Consider the following 26,454-nt stretch of genomic DNA (forward strand, 5'->3'; position numbering starts at 1 on the left):
CAGGAGCCATACAGTTTGTTCCTTGCTAAAACCCAGCATTTGGTACAGTGCCAGACGCACTGTAGGAATTCAACAGTCCTTAACGAATGAATAAAACTGTGGCTGTTTTGCCCAACTTATACATGGCAAAATTAGGTGATGAGTTTGATTTGTGTGTGTACCATAGATTTGCCCCAATCCAGCCGTAATTATAATGCCTCCTTACGAACAGATGATATAAATACAAAGGACATATGGGGGCAAGTTCACAGGAAAGTGTCACTGCAATTCTGCTAGGATTCAGCATTCATGCCCTCTTAAGGCAGCATCATATTTAGATCTGAGGTGCAATATTATCCTTATTGCATATTTTGAATAGTTTCTCCCTTAGGAAAAACATATAATTCCACTCCAGTATTGATGTGGTCAGAGGACAGAGTGCTTCAGTTGACTGAATTTTCCAGTTGATGAAGGGATATTCCACTAATGTAGAAAACTGCCTGGTACAAAGACAGCCCTGTGTATGCTCTCCACCCTTCTGCCAACAGAATTCATTTTTAAAAGTATGCCTCTATTTTATTAATTTCTCATTATTTCTCTCATTTTTATCATTTGTATAAAAAAACAAAAGTGCTATTAGTTAATGAAGACCTCACTTTTTTTCTTTTAGGGGAAATATAAAAATAGCATGAACACCATATGACAAAGATTTTATTTAAGAAGCAAAACACTGAAGAGAAAGTCAAGTATCTTCCCATATTGCCAATATTATTTATGCTTTGTTTGTATGTGTTTGAATATAAATGCATTTAATTACATATTTACCTAATCCTTCCTCTGGCCTAGAAAAGATTCAAGGCAAATTACTTGGATGAACTAAAGCATAAGAACGAAAACAGAAAAAGAAGGCAGATTAGAGACAAAAAAATGATACTAGAAAGAGACTTAAAGATGCATGCCAGACCACAATTTTATGTGATACAGGCTTGAGTTGTGAAGCTTTCTAGCACTAACTTGATAAAAGAGGGACCCATTTCACAGCGTTCCTAGGAAAAACAGAACAGCTGGTCAAAAGCAGTTCAGCTAGGGTTGGTACTAACATCAGAAAGGAATGTCTTCTTGGGGATTCCTTAGAGAGGACACCACTCTGCTTCTACTAAGAAAAACACTTGTTACCATTTTCTACTAAAACAGTTGCTTCAATAACTGCCTGCTTCACATTGTTATCATACCCAGTTATCCAGGCTTGGGGCAAAATTATCTCTTGGCTCACCCAATCTTAAGCAAGGTTTAATAGTTTCCTATTATTGCTGTAAAAAGAGAAAGAAAAACAACCCCTGAACTTCATGGTTTATTAACAACCCAAACTTGTCTTCTTAGAGTTCTGGAGATCAGAAGTCTGAAACCGGATCTTACAGAGCTAAAATCAAGGTGACAGGAGAGCTGCCCACATTCCTTGGCTCATGGCCCCCTTTCAGCAATGGCATCACTTCAAGCTCTGCTTCCACAGTCACATCCCCTTCTCTGACTCTGACCCTTCTGTCTCCCTCTTATAAGGACCCTGTGATTGCATGAGGCCCACTTGGATAATCTGGGATAATCTCACCTGCAGGGTTTCTTGGCTTTGTAAGGAAACATTCATAGGTTACAGGTTAGGGCATGGACACCTTGGAGGACTTGGGGTGTCTTCATTCAGCCTGCCACATAAGACTCCACCATTTACCTATTTGCACCTACCTAAATTGTGAGGATGATGTCAGAAAACAGCAATGTAAGGCCAAATCTACAAAGTAATGGTAAAGCTTACCAATGGAGAACTTAATCAAAAGGGTTTTTTTTTTTTTTAATTTTTATTTAGTTTTGATAGAGAAAGAGCACAAGCAGGAAAGGGGCAAAGAGGGAGGGGGAGAGATGATCCGAAGCAGGCTCTGCACTGACAGCGGTGAGCCTGATGTGGGACTCGAACTCACAAACTGTGAGATCATGACCTGAGCTGAAGTCAGATGCTCAACCGACTGAGCCACCCAGGCGCTCCAATCAAAAAGTTTTAATTCAAGAATTAACCTCAGAATTCTTTTAAGTAGCAAGTTCACCTTCTATATCCTAAATAGTTTGATATACAAAAATATTATTTACACAATTTTTTGTCAGGAACACACTGGTTATAAAAAGAAGCACACCTACACAAAAACTTGAGTGTGAAATAAAGTAACTGCAATACCAAGTACTGTACTAAAAATTGGGAATTTTACCTCCCTATTCTGTCTGCAGTCACAGGGGAGAATGCCTACTGAATGTTAAAAAAAAAAAAAAAAAAAAAAAAAAGTGAGATCATCAGCTCACTCAATACTTTAGGAAGGTATTAAGCCCAGAGAGCTCACTTGATTTTTGGAGGAACAACTACAGCTGAACCCAAAGGGACATTGCTAGGGACAAACATAATGAGGGCAAGATTCTATTTCAGACCCTATTCATCTGCCTTCACAAACCAGAGGAATGTAGGAGTGCTCACACCTTGGAGGTGCATAAAGAGATCTGTAAATCATTATGGGAGCTCAAAGGAAATAACTGTGACAACCCCTCCCTCCCACTGCATTCTGGGACTGACATCTCTCCATGGTGGATTTAATTGTGAAGTTTCAATCAACACATGATGTTATTATGTTAGATTTTTCCCGAGAGGGGTTTTCACCAAGCATCAGCTTCTTTTTCACAGGAAGAATTCAATCCTGCCCACCAAACCACTTATGTCTCCAGGAAGCTGAGGTTTCAAGATTCTTTCTTGCTCTGGAGTAGAAGATTAATGTTGGGTCTGATACGACAGGAGACCTGCCACCAGAGAAGGCTTTCCTGCCCAAGATATACTTGAATCCCTCTTGACTTAAGGACTGAGGACCAAGTGAGATTTATCCCAGGAATGCAGAATTGGCTTAACACCTCCGAATTAATTAATGTAATATACCACACCAATAAAACAAAAAACAAACACCACATGATCATCTGCATAGGTGCAGAATAAGCATCTCACAAAATCCAATGCCTTTTCATGATCAAAAAACAAAAAAAAAAAAAAAAAAAACATCCAAATAGACTAGGAAAAGAAGGGAACTTCCTCAACTTCATACAGGGCATCTATGAAAAACCTGTGGTTGACCTCATACATAATGGTGAAAGATGGTAAAAAACTAAATCTTCCCCCCTAAGATCAGGAACAAGACAAGGATGTGTACTCTCACCAATTCTAGTGAACATACCATACTAAAGGTTCTAGCCTGGGCAACTAAGCAAAAAATAATAATAATAATAAATAATAATAATAATAATAATAATAATAAACATGTACATTGAAAAGGAAGAAGTAAAACCATCTCTACTTGCAGATGACATGATCTGATAGGTAGAAAATCCTAAGACATCCACTAAAAAACTCTTAGAACTAATACACTAGTTCAATTGCAGGATACAAGATCAATATACAGAAATAAATTGTATCTCTACATACTTACAATGAACAGAAATTGAAATAAGTAAGAAAACAATTCCTTTTACAATAACATCAAAAAGAATAAAATATTTAGGAACAAAGTTAACAAAAATATACAAACTTATACTCTGAAAACTACAAAATGTTGTTAAAAGAAATGAAAGGAGATCTAAATAAATGGAAAAAACCTTCCATGTTCATGGATCAGAAGACTTACTACGCTAAGATGGAAATACTCCTAAAACTGACCTACAGGCTCAATGTGATCTCTAACAGAATGCCAGTGGACAACTTTGCAAAACTTGACAGGCTAATCCTAAAATTCATACGGTTCTTCACGGGACCCAGAATAGCTAAAACCATTTGGAAAAAGAAAAACAAGATTGGAGGACTCACACTTCCCAAGATCAAAACTCACTAAAAAGTTACAATAGTCAGCACAATGTGGTACTGGCATAAGGAATGAGAGTCTAGAAATAAATCCATACATCTATGGTCAATTGATTTTCCACAAGGGTGGAAAGACAATAAAATGGGAAAGAATAGTCTTTCAACAAATGGATCAAAAACCCAAATACAACAGCTAAGACCATAAAACTCTTAGAAGAAAATAGGTATAAATCTTCTTGAACGTTGGATTAGTCAATGGTTTCTTAGATACAATACCAAAAGCACAAGAAACAAAAAAGATAAATTGGACTTCACCAAAATTAAAGGCTTTTGTGCCTAGAAGGATGCCATCAAGAATAAAAACAAAATGACAACCCACTTCATGGGTTCATATCTGGTAAGAGACTTGTATTAAGAATACATAAAGAGGGGCGCCTGGGTGGCGCAGTCGGTTAAGCATCCGACTTCAGCCAGGTCACGATCTCGCGGTCCGTGAGTTCGAGCCCCGCGTCGGGCTCTGGGCTGATGGCTCAGAGCCTGGAGCCTGTTTCCGATTCTGTGTCTCTCTCTCTCTCTGCCCCTCCCCCGTTCATGCTCTGTCTCTCTCTGTCCCAAAAATAAATAAAAACGTTGAAAAAAAAAAATTAAAAAAAAAAAAAGAATACATAAAGATTCACATTTCAATAATAAAAAGACAAATTAACCAATTAAAAAATGGGCAAAGGATCTGAAGAGACATTTCTCTCAACATATGCAACTGGCCCACGATCACATGAAAAGATGGTTAACATTATTAACCATTAGGGAAACACAAATCCAAACCACGGTGAGATACCACCTCTTACTAGGATGGCCACAAGCAAAATGATAATCACAAGTGTTAACAAGGATGTTAACTGGAGCCCTGTACATTGCTACTGGGACCATAAAGTGGTAAAGCCACTTTGGAAAACACAAAGTTAAACACAGACCTGCCATGGGATCCAGTAATTTTACTCTTGGAATGTACTCAAAAGAAACAAAAACATAGATCCACACACAAAAAGTTGTACACAAATGTACATAGCACCATTATGCACAATAGCCAAGAGGTGAAAACAACCCAAATGTCAGTCAACTAATGAACAGATAAACAAAATATGGCATATCCATATAATGGAATGGTATCTGTCAATTAAAAAAAATAAAGGGCAGATACGTGCTGTAACATGGATGAATCTTGAAAACACTACATTCAGTGAAAGAATCCAGCAATAAAAGGCTACGTATGGTAAAAATCTATTACATGAACTGTCCTAGGCAAATGTACAGAGGCAGAAAGTAGAATTAGCAGTTGCCTAGGGTTGGGAATGGGTGGTGAAAATGCGGAGTGGCTGATAAAAATGGGCAAGATGTTTCTTTTCAGGGCGATGGAAATGTTCTAAAATTAGATTGTGATGATGGTTGCAGAACTCTATAAATATACTAAAATTCACTAAATTGTACAATTAAAACAAGTGTATTTTATGGTATGTAAATTATATTTCAAAAACTCTGTTTAATAAATACTGCTGCCTCCACCTTGTTCTTTTTCTCCAATTGCTTGTTCTGGGGAAGCCAGCTGTCATATCATAAGGACATTCAAATAGCAGTATGGAGAGGTCCCCATGGCAAGGAAGTGAGGCATCCTGCCAACATGAGAGAGAGATGCCTTAGAAGAGGACCCTACAGTCCCAGACAAGTCTTCGGGTGACTGCAGTCCTGGTCAACATCTTGACTACAATCTCATGAGAGATCTTGAGTCAGAACCATCAAGCTAAGCAACTCCTAGATCTCTGACTCACTGAAATCATGTTGTTTTAAGCCACTAAGTTTTGGGGTAATTTGTGACACGGCAATAGATGACTAATATCCCTTCCTTGACCCTCTCTTTAGTGTTGGGCTCTCTCTCTTAATGCAGGACATCTGAAGAAATGTCTTCCCAGCAACCCTTCCTCTTCTAAGAGTTTGGTTTCACCCCCATCCACATGTTCACTACAGTAGCTGTCATGTTAAGTCAATCATGATCCCATTCCCTGGCCTTCACTGAATGATCTGAAAATGGGCATCTGACCAAAGCCAGGTCAATAAGGTCCTTCCCTGAAATTTTTATTCCTGAAATTGTGAAAAAGGCAGTACCTCTCCAATACCGACGGCTGTAAGATGTAAAACTTGGGGTCTGTCAGCAACAATGATCTTTCCTGTGTGGGAAAAGGTAGACAGCAATGGATAAGAAGGAAGCCTTCACATAAAAACAAGCAAAGATTTGGGGTGCCTGGATGGCTCAGTCGGTTAAGTGTCCAACCTCAGCTCTGGTCATGGTCTCACAGTTTGTGAGTTTAAGCCCTGCATCCAGCTGTGTGCTGACAACTCAGAGCCTGGAGCCTGTTTCAGATTCTGTGTCTCCCTCTCTCTCTGCCCCTCCCCCACTCATGCTCGCGCGCTCTCTCTCTCTCTCTCTCTCTCTCAAAAATAAATAAACATTTAAAAAAGCTTTTTTTTCTAAGAAACAAGCAAATATTCAAGATGGAGGGAGTACAAACAACATATGTCTCTGGCTCAAGGGATTTTTGACGCGACTCTGCCCTTCCAATGGCAAGACCATATCTATCTTGTAACCCTACCATCTAAACCAGCAGTCAGGATGTAAGAGGTAATGAAATATTTATTGAATAAATGAGTGGGTAAAATAATCCAATATCCTTCCAATAATCCCTCCCTCTTTTTTTGTTTTTGTTGCTGTTCAACAGAGAGATTTGATTATTTGAAGCCTAAAGGTCCTAACCTTTTCTTTGCTGCTTTTATACTCTGTATATCCCTCTGTTGTTGTGACTATGACAATATATCCTAATTACTGGTCCACATGGTCTCCTCCCCTATCAGAGCGCAAAACATTTGCTTATCATTTTTGGTATCACCAGTGCCATTTAGCCTAGAAAACAGAAAGTGACAAGAAACGCTTAACTGATTCAAGCAATCATTTAGTCCATTCTTCAGTGTTTATAATTAATGCCATCAATTTATCAACCACTTAACATTTACAAGATACTGGAAATACAATCAACTATTGGTTGTTGCTTGGTCCTGGATTCTCATCTACTCAACGAATTCATTCAACAAATATTTGAATCCATACCATACACCAGGGGCTGAAAATGGACAAAGGACACGGTGTCTGCCCTCAAGAACCCTACAGTCTAGCACAGACAAGTAAATCCATTATTACAGCGCTGTGTGTTAAATGTTACTGAAGTGATACACACAGGCTGCTAAGCAGTAGCAGGGATCATGGGGAGTTTCCACTCTACTTCAGAAGGCAAAATATACCCAGAAAAAGAGGAGAGCCAGCAATGTGACATAGGCTAAGCACCAAATAAGTGATTTATTTTCTTGGTTACATGGGACTAATGTGCACACTTTAAGAAAAGATACTATCATTAAACGATTTTCAGATTTACATGCAACCAACATCTCCGGAGTGTCTCACATGTGCCAAGCAAACTGCTTAGCACTTTTTCACCAGGGTCTCATTCAATTCTCCCATTTCGTAGATGAGAGAAGTGAGTTCGAAAGAGTTGAAGTGACTTGCCCAAGCAAGTAAGCGGCAGAGCTAGGATTCAGAATTAAGTCTTCCGATCCCATGTCCACGTATACCAGGCCACTCAATCTACACAACTGGAACACCTCCCATGTCTACACAAGTGGAACGCTTTCCATGTGACTCTCACTGCCTTTTCATTCATTCTACAGCATACAACATGGTGTTGGACACAAATGGACAGTCACCAGCTGCTGACTTGATACAGCTATAATGCTTGTCCACGTTGTGAGAAGCAAAGGACCACATCAGATCAAATTACTTTGATGCCTATTATAGCATCATGTGCTGACAAGGATGCAGTTGGCTATAGATGAGCAAATCTTCAAAGTTATATTTTAACACTATTTTTGACCACTATATCCGGTCAGTTGTTCCAGTGTTCAGCAGTAAATCAAAATGACTGTTCATTTCCTTTGACAGTTAACAGTACTAATGAATTCAGGATAATCTCACCATCTATCAGAACAATTTCTAAAATGCAAACTTGAAGGTGATGATTCACGGGGTTAGCAGAGAAGGAGAAGTAAAGCAGCACTCACTGTTTTCTATAAAACTAGCATTGTTTGCAAAACCCAGAAACCGAGCAGTTGGTCTACTGCTAATAACAAATAGGTTGCTCTCTGGTCACTTAGCAAAAAGCTGCTTGTTGCACCATGGCCAACAGCTGAGGAGTGTATGTAGCTTTTGTGATACAGCACAATTCTACATATATAAATCAGTGAATTGTTACATAAGATTTAAAAAAAAAAGAAAGAAGGAAAGAAATTCAAAATCTCCACACCAGAAAGCACCTGATACTGAGCCTGCTGGCACAAATCAGATTTTAATACTGAATAAATGTTTACTGAAAAAAAAAAAAAAACTGACTTCATGGCTCTTTCAAAACGTAAGTTGTCTATTAAATTGAGAAAGAAAAAACAAACCAACCAAACCCACACAGGTTATGTCAGGAATTCAAAAAGATTTGGGGTAACTAGCTCAGGATACATAAGAAATTTACAATGACCAAAAAAAAAAAAAGTTCAAAAATGTTGAAATAAGTAAACATGCATTTGACATCCCTCTTCAATTAAGTCACCACACTGGCACGCAGTGGAATGCTAACCAGCAATCTCCTTAGAAATAACAAAAACTAAAAGAACAGGTGACAGATGTTAGCTTTACAGTCTGTTCAAAATGGTAACGAGGTGTACCAGGTATGCACCTGATATCTGCTGTATAAGCTCTGTATCTACATCTTTATATGCCAAGGAAACTGAATCATAAACCTCAATAAATGCTCACGAGAACATTTAATAGTAATAACGAGCTCGTGAAATGTATTAAAATGTATTGTCCAGAAATGAAAAAGTATCTCTAATACGAGACCGGGCTCCACAAATCTAAACCCAAACTATCGTGATTAGTCAAAATAACCATTTTCCAAAATGAGCCACTCGGACCCACACAACGAATAAAGTAATCTCACAAGTATGAAGCTTGGGACAACTCAAGTGATCTCAAATGTTAGAACATTACAACGTGAGCGCTTAACCAGGCTGGTTAGTCGCTTCTACTTAGAGCTTTAAACTTACAGAACCTTCTTCGCAAGCGACCTCTGAAAGACTTCAAGGCCAAGTATAGTATTTCATGATAATTGCAAATAAAAGCACTCAGATCCTGAAAGCCCACGATCCCTATCTACCTCACAAGACACTGGACTCGTGAAACACCCCGGGGAACAGCCACCCTTTACTCTGTTCAGGACCCCGGGGCTTAGGGGATGGTTCCACAAACCCCCACAGGGACCACCGTTAGGGAAGGACAGGAGGGGAGGAGAAGCGACTCAGGCTCCCAAACACACCGTCGTTCACCCCACACTCAGGAAGGCGCACCTTTCGCCCCGGACAGGATGCAGTGACAGATCTGTCACCTGTGAGGGAAGGGGGCGCGAAGACATCCTCAGAGATGAGTGCCAACAGGCAGCAGTCCGCCGCTCCGCCGGCCCCAACGCCCCGCGCCCGCCGCTCATTCCCGGGCTCGGGAAAACTTTCGGCCCGCGCCCCCCTCAGGGTCGCCCCCACCTTCAGGGACCCCGGGCTCCCGCCCCGCCCGCGAGGCCCCGCCCCGGGCCCGCCCCCCACGCCCACTGCCCGGCCCCGCGCCCCCGGCCCGTGCGGGCACCCGCGTGCCCTCAGGGCGCGCCCCCGCGCCGGGCCCGGCCGCCAGAGGGCGGGGTCGCTCACCCGTCCGCAGCTCGTGCTTGACAGTGAGGAGCTGCTCTCCCCCGGCGCCGCCGTCCCCGCTGGTCCCCGCGGCGCCGCCGCCGCTGCCGCCCTCCTCCATCTTCTCCCTTTTCCGATCCCGCGGGGTCCTACGCGGGAACCCGGGAGACAACGGACGCCCGGCCCCTCACGGCTCACGCTGCAGCTCCGGGAGCCGGGATGCGGCGGCTCCAGAACTCGGACGCAGCGACGAGTCTCTTTCCCGCTCTGGCCGCACGGCTCGCTCCTCCGCCTCCTCCCCCTTCGGCGGGCACCGCTAGTACCGCGCAACCAAACCGCCCCCTGCACGGCCGCCTCCTCCTCCTGGCCGCTCCGCCCACAGTCAGCAAGGTAGAGAAGCCATTCTAGCCGCCATCGCTTATTGGGCACAGGGCGCGCGCATCTGTGAACGCCGGCTCCCATTGGGCAATCCTCTCTGATGCTTCGGGGGCCGCCCCGCCCAGCTCCTCGAATTGTTGTTGCTTGGCGGGGAGGCAGGAGAGGGAGAAACGCGACCACTCTGATTGGTGAGACCTGAGATCCTGCCCGCCCATTTCCGCTGTTGCGCACGCGCAGTCAGGACCTTCCCTTCCCTCACCTCCCCAGAACTGTCACACCCCTTATTCCCCAGCTTCGATCTGTTAGTAAACAGTGTCTAGTAGTCAGGAGGCGCTTGGAGTCTGTGATTGGCTATTGCTGAAAGAGGCGGGGAGGGCTGATTGGAACATTTGGTCCGCCAATCACAATGGACAGAGGAGGGGCCTAGAGGGAAGAGCTTCTCACACACGTGTTTGCGGATACACCTGAGGAGTCCAGCAGCGATCCACAGACGTGTGCCCAGCTGAAAGACAGCGTGTCTTAAAAAAGATGTTACTTGCCTTAGTGTGCCCTGTGCAAGTTAAGTGGAACTTGTGCGTAAATGCAGGTAGTTATTAGACATTGCAAAAATTCACAATCCCAGCTCTCTCGGTGAGGACTTTTGCAAAGGATAGACATTTCCATTTTGTACAAGATACTCCAAGTCATCAAAAGGATACAGAGATTAATAAAACAGAATACAATACCTTCCCCTAAGCAGCTTTCAATAGAACGTGAGAAACAATCCGTATATACACAGGAAATATAAAGCAGAGTGAAACAAAACAGTGGTACAAACTGTTAGAGAATTGCACAGATGGCAATAATTATTCTCAGTAGGGGAGCAGGGAAAGCTCTTAGGGCAAGAAGGAATTTGAGATAACCAACTTAAAGGATGGGTTAGATAGAAATACCAGCAGCAGACATTTCATGCAGAAGTGAGCTGTGACGTTCAGCCTGGAAGTAGAGAAGGCAAGGGTGGGTTAAGTGATTGATAAGACTGGGTGGAAGTATGACCTAAGAGAAACAGCTAAAAAAGGTAAGGTGCTTAAAGACAATGGAGAACCTTGACTACCATCCTAAGCAGTGCGGATTTCGTACTGCACTGTAGTCCAGGCTGGGGAGTCTCAAAGAGTAGTTATAATACCAAAGCTGTTCTCTGGGAAGTGAGCTTCAGTTACAGTGAGAAGGATGGACTGGAGAAAAAGAAAAATAACAGGGCAAGAATACTGTGGCAAAGATAGAACCGTTAACCTAAAAAAATAAAATAAAATAGCCATTTATTTTACCAGCAAAATGGGTTTATTTAGGAATATCAGAGAATTGCAACTTGAGAGGTGCAAGCTATGGAAAAATCATAGACAAGTCCAATAAACAAAGGAGAGGAGTTTTTTTAGTGGAAAAGGAGGAAGTTGGCAGGGGTTGTTTTGAAGGAAAGTCCATTGGAGAAAAGCAAGAGTTCAGGGTAATGATGGGTTCTCATTGGCTGAGTTGTAGAGACAGTCAATTTCTTATCAGAGATACAATGTACATCTTTTCCTATAGGATCCTGTAATTGACCATTATTTCCTCTTGACTATTCACTTATTGGAGTCTGTAATTGCCAATTTCTTCCTGTATTTGCTGTGGAGTGGTAGGCTCTCCTTTAGTGAGGTTTCCCGTTTTTGATTTTCACAGAATTTATGGGGCCTAATTTCTGGCAGTGGACCTGAGAATAGGAAAAGGGGAGGATTAAAGATGGCCTCTTGGATGTAACTCACATAGAAGTGACTTTTTAAACTCAGCATGGATTAGATCTGAGGTTAGCAAACGTTTTCTGTAAAGGGCCAAGCGGTCTCTTTCACAACTACTCAACTTTGCTATTGCAGTGCGAAAGCAGCCATAGACAATAAGTAAACTAATGGGTATGGCCATGTTCCAATAAAGCTGTATTTAAGGACGTTGCAATTAAATTTCACATAATTTTCATGTGACACAATATACTCTTCTTCTTTTAATTCTTTTCAACAATTTAAAATGTAAAAACCATTCTTAGCTCTTGGGCTGTAAAAAGCAGTCAGTAAACTAGATTTGGCCTGCAGGCCGTAGTTTGCATACTCCTGGATTAGACTGTCAGGGAAGAGAAAGCGGAGAAGCTTTGACAGCCCATTCAGGTTGCCTCAGCAACCTGGGCTTACCTGCCTGGAACATTTATCCCACTAAACCATGACTGCCTACTTACTTGCCTTTCTCCTCCACAAGTAGTGTGCTAGCTGGAGCCAGGGAATGACTGTGTGTAATTGTTCATTTGTTCACTCAACAACTTTTACGCCAATTATATAGCAAGTAGTGTGATAGATGCTGGAAACAGTGGAAGCAAAACAGATGTAATCCTTCTTGCTCTCATAGAGCCTACAGTTTAGAAAAGGAAATAAATATTAAATAATCACATAACAAAAGGCAAAATTTCCATTGTGATCATGCTATAAAGGAAAATTATAGGCTGTTACAATAAAATATATCAACCTAATTTAGGCTGGAGGAGCTCGAAGGCCTTAATAAGGAAGTATTATTTTAGCTGATTCTTTAAAGATGAGTAGGTTTTAACCAGGATGTGGCAGAAACTGGCCTGGTGCTCACCAATCTCATTTCCTCTTCCTGGACACACAGGAAAACTACTTTTTTCCCCTTTGTAGTTAGACTCAGGTCATGTGACTGTGATCTGGCCAACGGGGTGTGGGCAAACATGATATGTGCCATTTCCAGGCCTGGCCGGAGACCCCCTACATAATCACCTACACTTTCTTCTCTTTCCACAGCAACTACAAAGGCTAACTTTCGAATATGGGGTGCCACAATTTATAAGAACCCTGAACCCTTGAGTCTCCACTTGAAGAAGAGCCTCCCTGACCTACATACAAAGTGATGTAAGCAATAAATAAATCTTAGGCGTAAGCTACCAAGATCTTGGGGTTGTTTGCTACCAAAGCAAAATCTAGTCTACCCTGACTATTTCACAAGTGAATTGTTGGCGGGGTGGGAGGAAATTTTAGGAAGATACAGATGCCAAGTCCTGAGGCAGGTGAAGAGTCTATGTATGTTAGGGATTGAGAGAAAGCTGGTGGGGCCCGAACACAGTGAGCAAGAGATTAGTTAATAGAGGGAGACGGAGACCCAATCATGAAGTATGTGGTAAGCCTTATTAATATTTTTGGAGTTTTTCCTGTGTGAAGTCCAAAGCAATGGAAGGAATATAAACAGGAAAACGATATAATGGGATATTATTTCCAAAAGGTCACTGTGGTTAGTGTTTGTAGCCTGGGCTGAAGGAAGCAAAAGGGGATACAGAAAGACCAGTTGGGAAGTTATCACTATCGTATAGGCAGAAGACGACAGTGGGTGCAGGAGATATAGTAAGAAATGGAATGTTTCTGGATATCTATTTTGGATTTCATAAAGGATTGGACTTGTTGGGTGAGGGAAATGGGGTACCTGAAATGACACCAAAGTTTTTAACATGAGCAACTAGGTGGATGGGAGGAGATGATGGTATCATTTAATGAGAGGGGTGAGTTAAAGGAAGAACACATACCAGAGTGAAGATCAAAAGTTTTATTTTGAGACATCCAAGGCCAATATTAGGTAGCTATGTGGATATATGAGCCTGGAGCTCTGCAGAGAGTTCTAGGATAGAGATATAAATTTGGGAATCACTGGCAGATAGATGGTATTTGAGGTCAGAGGTATGAATAAGATCACCTGGGGCAAAAATGTGCGGAAGGAAGAAAAGATGAGCCCAGAACTGATGTCTAAGGAATTTCAACATTGAGATGTTGGAATGAGAAGATAGAGCTGGAGGTGTAGAAGGAAAACCCATAGCTTCTTGGAAGCCAAAGTGTTTCGAGAAGGAGGGAACGGTCAGCTGAGTCACATGCCCTAAGAGGTCATATAAGATGAGGTCTGGAAAGATCCCATGAATTTGTCAACTTGGGTGCCATTGGTGACAATATCCAGAGTGGTTTTGGTAGAGCAAATGGGAGGTGAAGGGGTAGAAACAGCGTGTGTGGACATATTTTTCAAGGAGTTTGACCCTGAAGGAAAATAGAGAAGAGAAAGCCCTAGCTGGAGGGACCCAGGGAGGTTTTCTTGTTTTGTTTTTTACTTTTTATTTTCAAAAAATTTTTAAATTGCAAAAGAGTTGCAAAAACAGTGCAGAGTTTCCACATACCCTTCACTCAGCTTCCTCTAATGTTAATATGTTACATACCATAGTTCAGTCATTAACACTGAGAAATTAACATTGGTACAACATTACTAAATTACAGACTCTACAGATTTCACCACTTTTTCCATAAAAATGATTTAATTTTTTTCAATGGTTAAAAAAGAAGAGTATACCATGACACATAAAAATTATGTGAAATATGAATTTCAATGTCCATAAATAAAGTTTTATTGGAACACAACCATGTCCTTTCTCTGTGCCAGTATCCAATTCAGGATCCTACATTATATGTAGTTGTCCTGGCTCCTTAGTTTCCTCCAGTCTGCAGCAGTTTCTTAGTTTTCCCTTGACTTTAATGACCTCAACTCTTTTGAAAAGCACTGGTCAAGTATTTTGAAGAATGCCCTTCAACTTGGGTTTGTCTGATGTTTTATTATGATTCAATTGAAGTTATGCATCTTTTGGCAAGAGTAACACAGACGTGATGTGCTCTTTGTCAATTCTCCATATCAGAGGTACAAGAAGTTTATATTATTACTTTTGTTGTTAACCTTGAACACTTGGTTAAGGTGGCACTTGCCAGATCTCTCTACTCTAACGGTGTTATTTTTTCTATTGTAATTAACAAGTATTGGGAGAATGTGTGAGGTACTTGTAGACTATGCAAATACCTGGTTTCTCCTTAAACTTTCTCCCACTAATTTTAGCATCCATTGGTGGGTCTTGCCTATTGCAGTTATGACTGTGATAGTCTAATGGGAATTTTCTATTTGGCTGTCTTTTAAGATAAGAAATACTGGAACATGTTTGAATGGTCATGAGATAGGTGGATGGGGCAGAGGTAGGAGAACCAATGAAGAGAATCTCTGAAAAAGTGAGTGGGGCTGGGAACCTGAGCTCACTGAGAGGTTTGCCTTTGAGTAGGAGGTCCTTCATTGTGAAACCTAGTCCTTCATTGTGGCTGGACAGAGGGAGGAGGGACTGGAAGCAGGCATGAATTAGCTTGTGGGCTTGGGGCTCTCTTGGGCATCCATCTCAGTATCCCTGGCACCTAGAATGGGGCTTGAACTTTGGGACGTTTTTTAAAAATTTTTTTTTTCAACGTTTATTTATTTTTGGGACAGCGAGAGACAGAGCATGAACGGGGGAGGGGCAGAGAGAGAGGGAGACACAGAATCGGAAACAGGCTCCAGGCTCTGAGCCATCAGCCCAGAGCCTGACGCGGGGCTCGAACTCACGGACCGCGATATCGTGACCTGGCTGAAGTCGGACGCTTAACCGACTGCGCCACCCAGGCGCCCCTTTGGGACGTTTTTTAAAGGTCCCCAAGGGATTGTGAGGTAGAACCAGTTTTGTAATGTACAACCATTAGAGAGAGGAAGATAAATAAGGACATGCTGGAATTTTGAAACAACAACAACTTCTCATAGGCGATAATGATGCTAGGTATGGTAGAAAGAAAACTTATAAATCAGTGGCTGATAACACCAAAAAAAAAATGTGTGGGAGGGGCTTAATTAACGAGACGGTGATATGAGAAGATGGCTTAAAATCCACGGAGGAAGTTGTTGAAGGCATGTGAGACAATGGTTGATGGGCTGGATGTAGCTGCTGGAATTAAGCAAAATATCCCTGTTCCTTCTGGCCTTGAGAGATGAGCAAGTAGCCAGGGCAAGTCTGTCTGGGAAAGGGAAGGTGTCATGGTTCTGCTGAGGCCCAGAAGAGTAATAGAGAAAAAGCTTGAAAATATGTTTGTTCCCCTTAGAAACTGCCTTTCACAAGGCTTGCTGGCTCCTGGTGCCAGAATGAGGGCACCCAAAGTTGTGCACACCACCCCTTTATCTTGCGGGCCTGTGTCTATGGCACCATGCTGTGGCTTCACTTATCCTTAGCCTGAGTGGAAGGGTGGAAGCAAAGTGGAGGGGGACCTCATTTGGAGTGAGCCATGAGGGCTCAATGATCTCATTTTTCCTGCAGTGTGAGAGGGAAGCTCCTCACCTTTGGATTTATAAGATTTAGAGAACACCAGAGGCTTACCACATCTTGACCCCCTCTAACTGACTCTATCAAAACCCTCAGGTAAACACTCAGAGAAGAAAGAACTTCTTTCGAAAAGTCAAAAGTGACATTGTCAACATCTTTCACCTGGTCAGAACCTCCTCTGTGTGATATAGATGCAGCAAATTTAAGGGAGTCACTGCAGGATACAGAGACCAACAGTTAGGGGGTGTAAGGTTCATACTCTCTGAAGACACGTATCCACTGCTAAAGCTGACATATGGCCACTGTTCTCAAAAAGGATGTTGGGAAGGCACACACACCTTGAGTCCACAAAAAAACAGAAGGAAGTTCTGTAAGGGGACGGAAGCATTAAGGCAATTTCACACTCTTCCTTCTGGTATCCCAGATAAGTACCTACAAGCTTAGAAATCCTTGAGTGTGGCAGATGTGGAGTGCTGGGCTGAGTTGGAGTATCTGGTCTGAGCTCTGGCAGCGTGGAACTGTGCCAACTAGTGCACAGCGGGAGAGAGGCATGCACATCACATACAGATCCAGTGAAAGATAGTAAAGATATTTCTACCTCCGACCTCCCCAGACCCCACACACACACACCAAATCTGCTGGAAGCAACGAAAAACAAAACAAAGCAAAAACACAGAAAAAGCCCCGTTTTTAATGAAACAAGGAAACTCTCAAAACCTCAAACCACAAACCATGAAGTTTGCCTGACAAATACTGTAAAATCTGCACTGAAATTGTTAAAATGCTGAGAGCCAATATACACTGTCTCCAGCCTTGAGCAGGAAACACCTTTTCTTAGATGTTAGTGTCACAGTCCCAAGGGACCAAATCATTGATCCTTGAATGAGAGTGGGGTTTCTCAAAGGCAAGGGGGCCTTGTATTACTTGGGGAACAGGAAATAAGTTTAGGTGGTGCACGGACAGTCATTTGATTATATCGAATAACATAATGAAAAAGCTATTTTGAGTTCTCTTCCACTTGTGATTACATCAGGAAGAAAGTCTTGGCTTGGGGCCAATGGTCTTCAACTTATTTCTAATTTGTAATGATGCCTCTTTCTAACCAGGAATATGCAGCCCTCAGACTCAGCTTCCAGCAGACAACTGTGTCTAGGTAGAACATACTATCATTGTTGTGTTTCAGCATTTGCCTTAATAGTTACTTCCTATTTATCACAAATGATACTGGCTTTTCATTTCTGATAGTGATCTGCCTCCTCTTTAAATAAGTAATAATTGGGAATTGATTCAAAGAAGGACATTGATTATAATAGAGGTGATATTCAGATGAAGCAAAAATTGTAGAAGTGGCGTCCAAATAACTGAAATTTAGACTTGAGTAACGAGATCCAAGGACCTCACAGGAGAAATAGTGTTCTTGCAAAGGACCAGGATGATAGCAGGGAGGGCCAATGCCAAGGAGAAGTCAGGTGGATGCTCATTTTTTTCTGTGACCTGGCCTCTATGCCAAGGGAGTCTCCCGGAGATGAGAGAGTAAGGGATGGAGAGGTGACTGCTAGATTGTAATCCAGAGAGCTTTATCCCAAAAGAGGCTTGCTGGAGACCTCAGTAACCCCCTCAGTGGCCAAACCTGAGAATCTAAGAGACATTCTCTCATAGAGAAGAAATTGACAGATTTGGAAACACACCAAAGAAAGCTGCCAAGTGCCTCAACATTCTTCTTCCACCCATCCCATGTTATTCTTTAACAAAGAATGCCCTATCTCACTGGAAAAAATTACAAAATAATATTATAAAAATTACAAAATTACAGGAAAAAATCTCAAAGAGGACGTTCAGGGGTACAAATAAAGAATTATATAGCAATAAAAGACAATGAAACCAAGTGGCAAAGCTCAAGAAAGGAAAGAGAGGAAAGCAACTTTAGAACCAGCCAAAAATTGGGGGACCTGGGGGGCCTAGTCGGTTAAGCATCTGACTTTGACTCAGGTCATGATCTCACGTTTCATGAGTTCGATCCCCACATCAGGCTCTGTGCTGATGGTGCGGGGCCTGCTTGGGATTTTTTCTCTCCCTCTCTGTCTGTCCCTCCCCTGCTTGCTCTCTCTCTCAAAATAAATAAATAAACATTAAAAAATATATTAAAAACAGAATCAGCCAAAAATAGAATGGACACCAGTAAAAACATAATGGAACAATATGGAAAACAACATTAAAAATTATAAAATGTGATAGTTATGGAAAAAAAGCAATGGAGATCCAGTATATGAGTAACTGGCATGCCTGAAGAAATGCCCAGAACAAACAGAACAACAGAAAGAACTTAATTGGAATGAAGATTGAGTCAGCAGGTAGAAAGCACACACTGTCAAGGTAAAATTTGTTCAGAGTCATCAATAATAAAATATAGCAGATAAAAATAAGCAAAAGCCACACCTAATATTAAATGACAATAAAACAAGGTCTACAAACGTTAGGAGCATGATGGTATGATTCATAAATTTTATATTCTGCCAAGTTGTCCATTAAGCATAAAGGCTATTCCCAGTCTTTCTCGAACATGAGACTCAGGGTTTCCACATTCTTGAAAAAAGTCTTTTATACTGAAATCCAGTCAGCTTTTGGATGAACCCAAGTAAATCAAGAGAAGAATTAAAAATCCTTAATTCTAAAGGAATTTTAAATCCTTAAAAATACTGAAGATCAGTTTTGAACATTTTAAATACAGAATTAAGACGAAACAGCCATGGAATTTATTGTTGAAGAACAAAATGTAAACGCTATAGAAGTAATTACATACCTAACAAAAATGAGGGGAAAGTCGCAGCAGAAGGACCGGAAGGATGTACGTGTACTCATCTTTAATGGCAGGGAAATAATCACTCTAAGAAAATGCATGGACTGCAGCTTTTTTAGGCAAGCAGGATTCTAACTTCTTGATGATTTTTATATTCAATTTTTCTTATCTTTAAAGGGGATATTGTAAGAATTTTTGTGGTATCGAAACATTTAATTCAAGTTCAACAACTTTTATTTTACTTCCATTTCTTTTTCTGTTAGATTAATTTTTTAATTTTTTTTTAATGTTTATTCATTTTTGAGAGAGAGAGAGTGCATGAGCGGCGGATGTGGGCAGAGAGAGAGGGAGAATCTGAAGCAGGCTCCAGGCTCTGAGCTGTCAGCACAGAGCCGAATGCGGGGCTTGAACCCACAAACCAGGAGATCATGACCTGAGCTGAAGGTGGATGCTTAACCGACTGAGCCATCCAGGTGCCCCTAGATTAATTTTAATCATTTTACTTAAAAGTAATCTGCGGGGGTGCCTGGCTGGCTCAGTCGGTGGAGCATGCAACTCTTGATCTCAGGGTTGTGGGTTTGAGCCCTGCATTGGGTGTAGAGATTACTTCAAAATAAAATATTTTCAAAAAAAGTAACTTGCAAAGTAAAATCCCGCTGTTGTCTATCAATCTGGCTGCTCTGGTTCTATGCACAAGGACCTATTGAGATGATCATTCCAAATGTCATTTCTGGTGAGATTTAGGGTGCGTTTTTTTGAAACTTCCTCTTTGAACTGTTCTATGTTATTTTTTTATCACAAAACACATCAAATATCAAAATAACAGCTATTTTCTGGGGAGTGTGGTAGAACAATAAAATGGCCCTGTGGTCTTTGTCCTTGGGTGTTGCTCCTGGGATTATGTCATGTTAGACAGCAAAAGGATTTTACCGATGTCATTAAAGTTACTAATTAGTTGACTTTAAGATTAAGATGATCTGTGTGAGTCCAACCTAATCATATGAGCACTTGAAAAGCTGAGAGTTTTCTCCAGCTGGTAGCAGAAGTCACAGAGATTTGAAGCATGCAAAGACTTCCATGCAAGAGAGATATCCCAATGTTGGCTTTAAAATAGAGGGCACCATACGGAAAGGCCCTGAGAGCAGCCACAAGGAGCTATAGCAACCCTCTGCCAAAAACCAACAAGAAAACAAGACCCTCAGCCCTACTCCTGCAAGGACCTAAATTCTGCCCTAAGTGAATAGGAAGGAGATTCTTTCCCAGAGCCCCCAGCTAGGAACCCCACCTGGCCTGCACCTCAGTTTCAAGTTTATGAGACCTTAAGCAGGTAACCTGTTTGATCTGGCAAGTTCTGACCTACAGAACTGTGAAATACTAAATGGATGTTGTGTTAAGCTGCTCAAGTTTGCAGTCAGTTGCCACCCAGGAATAAAAACTAACAAAACTAAAGAAGGTAGTAGACATTTTTTGCTCCGTGCCAGACTTACAGAATCACAATCATCATCATCAACCTCATCATCCTGCCCATGCCATCCTTACCCTGTTGCACATCCTCGTTACTTGATCTGCAGAGCTCAGAACGTTTCCTGAAGCCCCCACAGACTCTGTGAGAAAATGGGGACTGTTTTATGTGACAGCTGGAAGACTCTAGTTTGGGATGGGATGTTCATGGAGACTTTGAGTCAGATTATGCCTTTTGTACTAGTTGACTTTTTAAACCAACCAACCAACCAACCAACCAACCAAACAAGCAAAGGTTTTAAATGAATAAGTAGACAAGATGGGGCCAGAGAACTAGAGACGAAGGAGAGAGGGAGGCAATGGGTGGGGAGTGGGTAGGAAAGCAACATGGTGGGGGGCTGAGGAGACAAACATAGTGAAAATATCTCTGCCCCACCTCATCTTTTTCTTGGTCCTCAGAAATAATCATTTTTATCTCTTTCTGATATTTCTTCTGGTGTCATCTCTATACCTTTAAGTAATTTGCTCTTATCACTATTGATTGTTTTATGCCTCCTGTATTTTCGTCCTTACATGATAAATGAGGATTGAACACATTGTCACCCACACCCACTCTCCTCTTTATATAGTTACATAACTTTGTTTTTCTATAGGTTTTCTGTGTTACATTAATGCACCTTTATTTCTTATTCCATCAACTAAAGGTAGTTATCTCCTGACTGCTCAGAAAAAAGGATGAAGGTAACAGCATCTCTACACTTCTCTTTCATGTCTACCTCCAAATCTCTGCCATATACAATTTGAAGGATAAGAATATTTGCATTCTCTTCTTGGTAACTAATTCTCCCACAGACTTATCATAAAACATGAATAGCATTTAAACAGCATTTACATTGTTGTGACTCTATAAATACTGTTTTCTGAAGAGGCAAAATGTTTATGAAGATTGTTCTTTTTGTGGTACAACGTTTTTTCCTCTTGGGTTTTCTATTTGTCTTTCTTTTATCTTGTTGCATTTTTCTTTATTACTGCTCTTTTTTCCCCCAGCTTCTTCAACCAATCAGGTATTCTGTTGAGTTTTTAAGCCCCCACCCCCCCTCCCCGAGGCCCACCATCTTCATGCAGTGCTCACATGATGGGATTTCCCTTAATGGCTTTTCTGGGTCAATTCTAGATTTTCCAAGATCAATATCTTCTTACTTCTTAGATTATGTTTTTGTTTTGCTGTAGCATATTTTCAAGTATCCTCCAAAGAAATGGTGTGTGAGAGGTTAATTTTCTGAGCCCTGTTTGTCCCAGAAGATCTTTATTCTGCACCCACAGTAGGCTGATAGTTTGAGTACAACGTCATAGATTGAAGATCATTTTCCTACAGAATACTGAAGGCGTTACACTATTGCCTTCTAGTCTCCAGGGTTGCCCATGAGAAATCTGTTTTATTTTCATTCCTTTATAGATGACCTTTTTTTTATACTGGAAGTTTTCCAACTGTTCCTTTAACTTTGATGTTTAAAATCAGATTATGTGACTAAGTGGATTTTTGTTTCAAACTCTGTGTTTACCACTCAGTGGGCCCTTTCTGTCTAAAGATGTGTGGCATTCAGTGCTGGAAAATTCCCCTGTCGTATTTCTTTGGTACTGTCCTCCTCCTTGGTTGTCTTTGCTCTTTTTCTCTCAATCTACTATTAGTTGGATATTGGACATCCTGTATTTATTTTCCTTTCCTTTTCCTTACCTTTTTTTTTTTAAATCTCTGTCTTTTGGTTCTACTTTCAGAGAGTACCATAATTTAACTCTCACACTTTCTATTGATTCTTTTATAACTGTAACAGGCATATTTTTAATTTGTAAGAGCTCATCTTGTTTTTTCTTTGTCATAGCATTCTGTTCTTTTGTGGACGAAATAGCTTCATGAGTCTTTCTGAATATATTAACCAGAGGTTTTTTTGTTCAGTTTGCTTTGATTTGGGTTCTCTTCTTAAAATAATTGATTGTTTCCTCCAAGCTTCTTGTGTTTTCCTATTTACTTTCATCCCCCCCCCCGTTTTATTGAGAAATAATTGATGTACATCACTGTATACATCACTGTATAAGTTTAAGGCATACAGTGTGACAGTTTGATTTACATATACGTGAAATGATTGCCACAGCAGGTTCAGCTAACATCCAGTAGTTTCTCTCTTTCATTATAAAATCTTTTCCTGAAGTGTCTGGAGATTCTTCATTGTCCATTCTTAATTAAGAATGAAGCTCCATCGGGGTGCCTGGGTGGCTCAGTCGGTTAAGCATCTGACTCTTGATCTCAGCTCAGGTCATGATCTCACAGGTTCCTGAGTTCAAGCCCCACATCAGGCCACATGCTGTGGGCCTGAGCTTGCTTGGAGTTCTCTCTCTCCCTCTCTCTCTCTCTGTCCCTCTCCACTTGCTCTCTCTCTCAGAATAAATAAATTAATTAAAAAAAAAAAAAAAAGAGTGAAGCTCCAAAAATCTGGTTAGTTCTGTGTGCCTGGGCTTGCAAAGGCTTCATGTAAATGCCCAGCAGTCCTTAATACTACAATGTGCTGACTTTCTCCCTCCAGAGGTACTGATTTTTTTTTTTAAGAGTGGAATCTGGGGGCCCCTAGGTGGCTCAGTCAGTTAAGTGTCCAACTGGATATCAGCTCAGGTCTTAGTTACAGCCCCATGTCAGGCTCTGTGCTGACAGCTCAGAGCCTGGAGCCTGCTTCAGATTCTGTGTCTCCCTCTCTCTCTGCCCCTCCCCCTCCCCCGCTCACATGTGCACTCTCGCTCACTCTCTCTCTCTCAAAAATAAAATAAACATTAAAAAAAAGAGTGGAATCTGATAGTACCTTTCCTGGGTGATAGAGACCTTGCTTTAGGGATAGGGGGTGAGATAGGAAGGCCCAATTGTTCCATATTCAGACTTTCAATTAATTCTCTTGTCTCCAGCCCTGTGTCTCACATCCTCTGTGGCATTTGATGTTTTCACCTCCTGGCCTTCTCTGAGATTCAGCTAGGAAGCTCAGCTTCCTGTTCCTCCATGTGTACCCCAAAGAGTGGTCCCCTGCCATTCCTTGGATTCTTGTATGCCACTTGGGGAACCATCCTATCTAAACCATGACTTTTATTTTCCCCCCTGACATCACAAAGCTCATGAATGCTGGAGCTAGGGCTCAAACCCACTCTCTGATCCCAAAGCTGAGGTGCCTGCCACTAACCATAGCATTCTAGGAACTACATGCTTAAGGACTGATAAAGAAGGGTGAGAAATTTGGGCCTCTTTTTCAACAGATATCATAGATTTGTTCACTATTCAGTGCTTATATGCCTTAGGATCATATTCTTTCCTTCACAAATTTCAGACTTAAATATTTACATAGGCCAGAGAGGTAAAATGAAGCAGCCACTGGGCGTGGGGGGTACGTGGGGGGGATGGTGGTGGCAATACACATACTTCATTCAAAGTGGCAGTCAGTCACTCGTCAGCTGCTGCCACGCAGGAATGCTGGCCAACCACAGCCCAGTCTTGTGATTTTTCAAGAAACATCAAAATCTAAATTATTATTATTTTTAAAGTTTATTTATTTATTTTGAGAGAGAGAGCGTGCACGTGAGTGGTGGAGGGCAGAGAGAGAGGGAGACAGAGAATCCCAAGCAGGCTCCATGCTGTCAGCACAGAGCCTGAGGCAGGGGTCCATCCCACAAATCACGAGATCATGACCTGAGCCAAAACCAAGAGTTGGACTCTTAACTGAGCCACCCAGGTGCTCCCAAAATCCAGATTATTAAGTAATATTAAGTAATGATTTTAAAGGTTGGCAAATAATTCAAGTTCAACTGTGACTGTAGGCCAGCTGCAGCAACTAGTTTGCTGCCTCTAGACATTGCTTGTGGGATAGAAAACCTGAAATGAGATTTGTAGAGGGAACAAAAGTAAAAGCCATCACAGGACCCCCCCACCCCCCCACCCCTACCCCCTGCCTATCCCAGAAGCCTGTTTTAAACAAACCCAGGCAGTGTGTCTTCTTTGAGCCAGACACTTTCTAGAGTGGATCTGGTGATCATTTCCTAATTCTTGTAACATTCACAACTCCACTGCCTCTCTTAGATCCTAAACCAGCTGGTCTCTCTCCTTTTCTTCTCTTAAGTCATTTGGGCTCAAAAAAATCTTCTTCCTTTTGGATGACAGAGCCAACAGCACATATGAAGGACTCACGAATACTATATTCAGGTATCAAAGGGCGGGGTGGGGGGGGGGCGGGGACTAAGACCAGAACCCCCATGAGTGAACCCGTGCTTGAATAGCTGATCTGCTAGGTTTGCATACTTTGGTGACAGGGGCCATTTTTAGCCAGAGGCCTGCCTGGAAACTGGGAAATGGACCAGAAACCATTTAAATATCATTGAGCCTGAGCTTCTTGCCTCTAATAAACTGAGATAATAAAAATAGCTGTTTGTACTTGAGAGTATTGTTCCGAGAATCAAATGAGATAATGTACAAAGTGGTGGTATTGTGATTGCAAACAAACTATCGCCTCTGTTGGAGAAATTAAGAATGCATTTGGATGGTACAACGTGGGGGCAGGAAACAAACCTCAGAAATATCCCAAGGTTACTCTGTGATGAAATTTCCAGTCATTTCGAGGTTGATGTCATCCTGTCTGATGAAATGGGCTGCAGTTTATTTTATTTAATTAAACTTATTTAAATAATTAGACACCTGAAATAACAAAATACATTAGAAAAGAAAGTGAGCCTCTCATCGGAAGTCCTTGGAATATGCTGACTCCTGTATCCAATGGTGACCCACGAAGAGCATTTCTGGAACACATGCATCCTTCTTAAGTTTTTAAGAACTCCGTTTATGTGCTGGTCTCCTCCCAAAGAATCCCTTTTACGACTTCCAGTCTTTTGGGAAACTGACAGAGAATTGTGGTGTCATGGCCACACTCAGTTCTAAGACAACTCAGCTACCAAAAGAAGAGCAGGCACTTCTAACTTTCTTTTGGTTGGGAGATTATGGCCAAGACTCAAACAGTGTCTGCTTTGTCATTCAGTTTCATCATGATTGTGTACCTTTCATATTGAATGACACGAAGGTTCATGTACGATATGTTCACTGAAGCAATCTTTACAAAAGCAAACAATTTGAAAATGACATGTTTGTTTAACAGTAAGAGAATGGTTAAATAAAACATATTTTGATGATGAAGGATCAGGAAGCTATTAAAAATATATTTGCACACTGGTTCCTATGAGGGAATGGTTAACAACACAGATGTGGTTCTGTTGGACTGGACCAAGGCAGGCTGCGAACATCCACTTCTGCCCAGCACAGGCCAGCTGAGAGCAGACAGAATCATGACTTGAAATAACGCAGCACAGCTGTGCAGTGTGGACAAGCGTCTGCAGCCTACGGACAGGTGAGGTCTGCAGCTGTCAGAGGTGACGCTGTTCACACCAGGCAGACACATCTGGAGTGTTCAGGGGAAATGAACGCTACAGACCCTGTATACTCTGTGCACACTTGCATCTGGGAAATCCCCCAGAAGCCATTAGTGTATATTTTCTGAGAAGGCTGCATATGGGGACACTGCCCCCATTGGCCATGTCATCTGCAGTGAGAGGAGCCAGGTCACCAGGACAGGGAACAAAAGAACGAAGAGGAACTCAGCAGTGTGTATCAGCAGAAGCTGAGCTCCGTATGCTTATTCTAAGCTGTTATTTAATGCAAAAGCAAGTTGCAATTAAATCATTGCTTTTATTCTTGACCCTGGGACATGTGATAGTTGGGGGGATGTTACTTCAAGTCCAAGTGAATGAGTGGGATAAGCTCAACAGAGAACTGTTTTCAGAGGAGCCATTAAGCCTTCCAGAGTGAACATCCCAGGAGAAAAAGCAGCCCAGCCAGACACTAGGAAATTTCTCTGATAAGAA

The 26,454-nt window shown here is 41.7% G+C and overlaps 1 protein-coding gene and 1 long non-coding RNA gene across 11 annotated transcripts in view; one reads left to right on the forward strand and one right to left on the reverse strand.

Annotated features, from left to right (window-relative positions):
• The window catches only part of RPS6KA5 (ribosomal protein S6 kinase A5), a 183,102-nt gene extending 173,099 nt beyond the window's left edge, over window positions 1-10,003 (reverse strand). For 5 of the 9 annotated variants that reach the window (XR_006705258.1, XR_006705257.1, XM_045451873.1 and 2 more), the window contains exon 1: window positions 9,698-9,997. Coding sequence is in view for 5 of the 9 variants with exons in the window: in XM_045451873.1 (XP_045307829.1) it covers window positions 9,698-9,797 (100 nt within the window). In the remaining 4 variants the exon portion in view is untranslated. Of the gene's footprint in view, window positions 1-9,346; window positions 9,492-9,697 lie in introns of those variants that run through there. The other 4 variants (XM_045451867.1, XM_045451872.1, XM_045451871.1 and 1 more) reach the window with 4 other exon arrangements.
• Window positions 9,953-26,454, forward strand: part of LOC123584219 — a 34,019-nt gene continuing 17,517 nt past the window's right edge. For both annotated transcript variants that reach the window (XR_006705260.1, XR_006705259.1), the window contains exons 1-2: window positions 9,953-10,066; window positions 12,871-12,978. This is a non-coding gene — a long non-coding RNA (uncharacterized LOC123584219). The remainder of the gene's footprint in view (window positions 10,067-12,870; window positions 12,979-26,454) is intronic.

This window comes from Leopardus geoffroyi, chromosome B3 (genome assembly GCF_018350155.1).
Source record: "Leopardus geoffroyi isolate Oge1 chromosome B3, O.geoffroyi_Oge1_pat1.0, whole genome shotgun sequence".
Classification (NCBI taxonomy): Eukaryota; Metazoa; Chordata; class Mammalia; order Carnivora; family Felidae; genus Leopardus; species Leopardus geoffroyi.